The following is a 6,945-nucleotide window of genomic DNA, read 5'->3' on the forward strand; positions in this document are numbered from 1 at the left end:
AGCGCGCTCCAAATTAAACTTCGCTTCTTTCGCTGGAGCTTTAGGAACCCAAGTACTTTCTTCGGGCTATTTGCCTTTATCGTCTCTCGTCGCGTTTCCACTTTGGAGCATCATGTTCACATTTGGATCTTCCTCGCGCGGCTCAGACCACATCATCTGCAAGTTTTGAGTCGGAGGAGGCGTTAGCCCTTTTTTGCCGCGTATCCTAGCTATCAACGTAGGACAATCTTCTGTCTCATCAAACAAGGTACAATATAGACATAATGGACACGTTGGGTTCGTACAATCACGGGCATAATGTCCTAGCCCTCTGCAATTGTAGCGTATCAACTATCCGCAACCTCTTCTAGGTCCTCCTCCACCTCGGCCTCGTCCGCGCCCCTAGAATCTGGTTCGCGCCACTCTTGCATTTTGGTCTAAGGGCCGCGTTTAAGCCTAAACTCTGTAGGTGGGAGTTCTGTCCATCATCAACTCATAACTCCTACAAGTGCGCTCAGCGTGTCCCACTGACCTACAAAAGTTACAAAACAATTGTTGCGAATTCTACCTGTACTTCTGTAACAAATGGCAGTTGTCCGTAGCATGCTTTCCTCCTATTTGACAAATTGCGCACCACAAAGTAGGCGCCGCACTCGATCCCACTTGTGCCTTCGTCCTTAACGGCATTGGTCCTCCTCCCGCGAGGTAATTCGCGAACACCAGGCAATGGTCTTTATCATGGCCCTAACCCTTGCATTTTACGCACCACACCTCTTCGCGCACTTCTTGTTGAGTTGTCTAGTCCTGTTTTAGACTCTGCATCTTGAGGCATAAGTTCTTCAACTGTGTGTGGATCTGCTGAACTCCCAAGTTAGGATCCTGTATTGGGTCTCATGCAGCCTCATCGCGATCTCTAAAGCCTCTGCCTAAGTTGTTAACCTTTGCTGCGACAACGCATTTCTCAAATGCGGCGATAGTGATGCTACAAACCATTCGCGGTGCTGTCCATCTGTCAAAGTCATATTAGCTTCGCAAATCATGCACTTTAGCCTCTGATCCAGCTCCCAAGAAGTCTCGCCTAGTAGCATCGTGATCTCTTTGAACCCAATGATCGAATGTGCTTCTGACTTCGGCCTGCTAAATTCTTTGTTTAGCGTTGTTTGAATATCCGCAATTCCCGCATTTGGGTTATCATTGGAGTGCTTAATATACCAGGTCAGCGCGCGGTCCTGCAGGGCGCTAACCAGTGTCGCTTTCTTGATATTGTCATCTGTAACTCCTTGTGCTTCCCATACGGCTCTTATCACGAACCAAAACTGGTCCAGATCCTCATTCCCCAAACCTTTGAACACAGGCAACTTCACTGTGCTCGCCATATTGAATCGCAGTGGTGGTGGTGGTGGTATGGGTGAAGATGGAGGTGATGGTGGTGAAGCTGGTGGCAGTGTGGGTGGGGGTGGTATTCGCGAGATTCTCTGCCTTATCAGATTGATCGCACTTTGCAAAACCTTCGCGAGTTCTTCCTCGTCCCCTCGTGGAGGTGAAATCAAAGGGCTATTCTTTTGTCCCTTACTTCCCTCGTTTTGTAGGCTTTTCCACTTCGCATAGCTCCGGACATCAAGGTAACTGCATAACCCTTTTCTTGCATAATAACATTTTAATCCAAGTGTTCAAAGACTTTACGTACTTACCTCACGGTCCTTTGAGAAAGCATCGCTCCGCCTCGTTGTAGCTAACCGAGGTGTCAACTGCGAACTCAATAATGAATCCTCCTATAATTCGATCGAGCCAGTGGTCAACAGCGTGCGCGATCTGATCCTTTGATGCTTCCAATCTGCGCACCAATTCTGGGGTCCACACAATAGGACCATCGAGCTTCCACCTTCCTTGGCTATCTGCTAGCTTTGCGATCCACTCGTACAACTCAGTGGGAAAAGATGCGAAGAATATTTCGTGGATCTCTGTGTACAGGTAGCAGTCTAACCACTCTTCTTTTGACAGTTGCAGGTTCCTGTTCTCCTGCGCCGCGAACTCGTGAATTCTTCTGTCCAACCAACCTTCAATTTCTTTCTTTGTTGGATTCCAATAATACGACATCAGACATCTCTATGCAGATTCCGGTCCCGGAAATGGAACCATTTGTTGGCTTGATGGGGCCTGACCTAGGTTCGGAGTTAATTAGCCAAACAAATCCCTATACTACTGGCCCTTTCGGTAACAGCCCGCGGAGCGCAGGCTGAGGTCTCACCAGAAGCAATATGGGGGGATGCTAGAACCAGATTTCCGCACCCTTGAGATGTCTGAGGGGTCCGTCTTAGTCCAACTAGGAAGATTTCGCACACTCTCCTGTCCTGCGAGGCCTTCGCGTTCTATTATAATCGCCTTCGCACAGCCCTAATCAGGGGTTGAGGTAACTTTGCGCTACTAAGGCAACGATCTGTGCTCTTTCCCTATGTTATACTGCGGATCTTACATATCTTTTTATAATTGTTAGTTAACTTCGCATAAACAGATATTTATCTTATATTCGCTTATTCAACACATTCATATAAGTTCGCGCAGCAAATAAACAATAAACTTGCAATTCACACCCAATATACTTCAACGCATAAAACAGAAAAGATACATAGAAATGATAAGAAACTTCTCTTTATTATTTTCTCCAACAGTTACAGACTCGACTCACCTTGCGCACTCATCTGTCGGGGTCCGCGCACTCAGCTGCAGAGCCTTCTCTTACTCTACGACCCAAAGACATGACTTTTCCCTTAGATTCTTAGATCTAATGCTTCTATTCCATCATTGCTCACTTCCTTTTTCTTATAACTTAGAGCCTCGCTCTATTTATACAATCCCATGGTCCGCGGACCATGGATAGATCTCTAAAGCCGACATTACATTACAAACTTAAGGGTGAACAACCCTGTGACTCAATTACAACTTTGCGCTCTGCGCCCATACTTCGCGGAGTCTTTACATCGGATGTAGTCAAATCTTGGGCTTTAAGCCCCAAAACTTGCCTTGGGGGATCCCACGCCCAACAAACACCATTGCTCCTCTAATCGTTTTGCAGGTTTCCTTTTCAAACACAGTGTGTACACTTGCATCGCTCATTTTGCTTATTGATATCAAGTTTCTAGCCAACACTGGAATGTGTAGAACCTTTGGGAGTATTTTAATCCTTCCATCCTTGGGAAAGAACTTGACTTTTCCTCAACTTGTGATCCTAGTTGTTGAGTCATCTCCATGTAAAACATCACCTCCATTATACCTTTCATATCCACATAACCACTCCCTATGGGGAGTCATATGAAAATATGCACCGAAGATGATCAACCATGCATCATGATCTACGTGTGTGGTTGAAGAAACCAAGTACAGATCCTCGCTTTATCAAAGGACACTTTCCCTTTTGTGGAAGAAGTATGATCAGATCCCTTCCCTTTATTAGTATTTTTAGACTTACCATCCTTCTTGCAATGCTTGGTTTTACCACATTTCTAGCATTTCCATAAAGATTTTACTAGAGATTTAGACCTGCCTTTAAATTTAAATCTCCCACTGAAGAATTTATTTTCATTTCTACATAGGGAATGTCCTCTTATAGAAAATGCATTTGTGATTTAAATATCCATGATTTTCCTTCTTATTTACTCTGATAACAATGATGAGACCACATCATCAAACATTACAGTGGTTGCATTACTTCCAATATCTACAACCAAATTATCCCATGAATTTTGCAAAGAACACAGTGAACTAATACACTTACCTTCATCTAAAATTTCAATACAACAAACAACTGACTGACCACAGTGTTAAAGGCATTTATATGCTTTGTAAGGTAGCCTCCATCATTCATACTTGTATCGTTCAAAGGAAAAGTTTGCTTACCAGAGGCTTAGATTGATACGGAGTACTGTACTTATGCCTTAATTCCTTGGTTGTAGCTTCTCCTAAGACATTTAGTGGCATTGAATCTGAAAGACAAACAAATTATGTTGTTTTCCTTCCTATCCAACTTTGTCTAGTCTTCCACTGATATATTAGTAGGTGTAGAACAAAGATCCACAGAGACCCATTGTTCTCCATCTACAAGAGGATCCTTCATCTTGAACTTCTATAGCTCAAAACTTTTCCCATTAAATTTCTCAATCTCAATTTTAGAACTACTAACCATTCTTTTCTAGTACAACAACCACCATTGCAAAGCCCTTAAACCAAGTTTATCCCTAACCCAAAATAATCAAACCCTCAACAACAAAGGTGCCCCTCCTAAAGCCAATAACTGCTCTGATACCATATATAAGCTTTAAACCTTCATGGTGAAGTGATTCACACAGATCTTTTATGAAAACAGAAAAAGAAACAATAACATTCACACATAGTACTCAGAGATTTACCCTAGAAATGCTTAATCGAGAAAACCAACAAAGTACAAACCTTAGAGACACACCTCTAATTTTCATTTCATTAACTTCATCATTTATATTAGAATATATAGAATTTCGTAGCATCCAAACCTCTAATCCATTTACCTAGATTATATTACAACTATAATTCCTTCACTAAAGTTAGATTTGAATGCAAAAACATGAATAGCTAGGAGATAGTCATGCAAACACATGTAAGAACATGCATAACTAGGAAATAGCCATGCAAAAAACATTCAAAGAAATAGAGAAATAGCCATGCAAAAAACATTCAAAGAAAATAGACATGTATGCAAAGAACATAGCCATGCCTCATGCAAAGACATGCAACACATTACCAATAGTGAGGACCCCGTTATTCACTTTAAATACATTGAAGTAGCAGCCAAAATTGGTCAAATCAAAGCTGTGGAGCTTGTAACTAGAGAGTCGAGACTTCCAAATGCCCATCCCCTGATAAATGTTTGCAAACAATTTGGTTTTGTAACAGATCTTGCTCACTATTTATATTCAAGCAAATTACTGCAGTTCATTGAAAAATATGTCCCTTTATGCCAAATTCAACGTGGTAATTCATACATAGGAATAACGTTCCTATATCCTTATTAGTCATGGAGGGATGCCAGAAAAGTCATTCTTGTTTATGAAAATAAGGCTGATAACAAAGCTGTCTTACACATTGAGAGGACTACTACAAGAAATTTCATTGTTCTATTGTTCAATAAAATAAAAGTTTTAATTAGAAGGGTTTGTAGACATGTTTTGAGATACTTGCTTATTGACATTGTATTCTTTGCTGATAAGGGCAATCCGAGCAATGTTCCTTTACTTGTTGGCCAAGTACTTGATGATGGTGTTCCAGAGGATTTCATTGAAGATCTGATTATGTCAGTTGGTGATTCCCTCCCTGTTGAACAGCTTGATAAGGGCAATCTGAGCAATGTTCCTTTACTTGTTGGTGAACTACTTGATGCTGATGTTCCAGAGGATTTCATTGAAGATCTGATTATGTCAGTTGGTGATTCCCTCCCTGTTGAACAGCTTATTGAAGAATGCGAGAAAAGGTACCTCTTTAAACCTCAGTAAATGTATTTATAGATTGTAATTTTAAGAGTGGAACTCTTGCTTTATCTACTTGTTTTTGTAGGAATCGGCTTCGACTGCTGAAAAAAATCTTAGAACATCTTGTAAGCGAAGGAAGTCAAGATGTACATGTTCACAGTGCCCTGGGTAAAATCAGTATTGATACACATGACAATCCAGAACACTTCCTTACAACAAACCCCTATTATGATTCGTATGTGGTGGGTAAACACTGTGAGAAAAGGAATCCAACTCTGGCAGTTGTTTTATATTGGCGGGGCCAATGTGATGATGAACTTATTGACGTTAGCAATAAAAATTTTCTGTTCGAACTCCAAGCCAGGTACCCTTTAGCTTTCTGTTATATGTTTGGGAGCTTTGCCTCTTTTTTTTTTAAAGGATTCTCCTGAATGTCTAAATTGACACATTTTGGTTCAGCTATGTTGTTGAACGGGCGGATCCTCAGCTCTGGAAAAAGGTTCTTGCGCTTGAAAATCCACTCCGAAGGAAACTCATTGATCAGGTTGTATCCACTACTTTGCCAGAAAGTAAGAACTCAGATCAGGTTTCTGCAACAGTGAAAGCATTCATCAATGCTGATCGCCCGCATGAGTTGATTGAGCTTCTAGAGAAGATTGTGCTACAAAATTCTACATTTAGCGGCAACGCAAATCTGCAATTCCTTCTCATTCATACAGCCATAGAGGCTGACAGGTCACGCCTAATGGATTATATCAACAGACTGGACAACTTTGATGGCCTTGCAATTGGAGAGATTGCTGTTGGAAAAAAGTTGTATGAGGAAGCCTTCCACGTTTTCAAGAAATTCAACCTAAATGCGCAGGCAGTAAATGTTCTTCTAGATCACATCCGAAGCTTTGAAAGGGCATATCAGTTTGCATCACGTGTTAAGGAGGATGTAGTTTGGAGTCAAGTTGCAAAGGCCCAACTCAGAGAGGGGTAAATTTAACCAGTTTATATATATATATATATCCCTAAAATAATAGAATATTTGGTGAATATACAAGGTTAAAAATTTGGTTATATTTTAAATTTTTATGTGGTCAGAAAATTATTATTTTAATTTATATGGTAAAATAGATATTAATTTATAGCTACTATTTATATATCTCAAAGTAATTATATTTTTTTTAGATTTAATAAAAAAAATGTTATAAAATAAAATATTTATAAAATATTTTGATTGTGAAATGAGAGATGGTTTATGGGCATATTGTATTGATGAGCCATGTTATTGTAACAAAACTTATTTACAAGTTAATAATATTTATGACAAACATATTGTTATATTGTAAGTATTAAAGTTTTGATGTGTTTATTAATTAAATTTAAATATGGTTTTGGTATCATTATTCTATTTTATAAGGTAAAATTGATTTTAACTTATTGTTGCTAGTTATAAGTTATATATTGTAATGTAATATATATA

General features: G+C 39.9%; 1 protein-coding gene across 1 annotated transcript; it reads left to right on the top strand.

Moving 5' to 3' along the window:
- Positions 1-4,675: 4,675 nt before the first annotated feature.
- Positions 4,676-6,459, top strand: LOC149156976 (clathrin heavy chain 1-like). The gene is made up of 3 exons (XM_089445477.1): positions 4,676-5,476; positions 5,560-5,838; positions 5,934-6,459. Exons 1-3 carry the CDS (start codon positions 5,298-5,300, stop codon positions 6,457-6,459), a joined length of 984 nt encoding a protein of 327 aa, XP_089301603.1. The 5' UTR covers positions 4,676-5,297.
- Positions 6,460-6,945: the final 486 nt, after the last annotated feature.

Source organism: Pinus tabuliformis, chromosome 9 (genome assembly GCF_031772625.1).
Source record: "Pinus tabuliformis cultivar Carrire ecotype Pingquan chromosome 9, CPIR1, whole genome shotgun sequence".
Classification (NCBI taxonomy): Eukaryota; Viridiplantae; Streptophyta; class Pinopsida; order Pinales; family Pinaceae; genus Pinus; species Pinus tabuliformis.

Excerpts from the sequence above, each read along its gene's own strand:
- LOC149156976 (XM_089445477.1), top strand. The coding sequence starts at position 5,298 with ATGTCAGTTGGTGATTCCCTCCCTGTTGAACAGCTTGATAAGGGCAAT. Across the intron at positions 5,477-5,559 it reads ATTGAAGAATGCGAGAAAAG|GAATCGGCTTCGACTGCTGA; the intron begins GTACCTCTTTAA and ends TTGTTTTTGTAG. Across the intron at positions 5,839-5,933 it reads CTGTTCGAACTCCAAGCCAG|CTATGTTGTTGAACGGGCGG; the intron begins GTACCCTTTAGC and ends ATTTTGGTTCAG.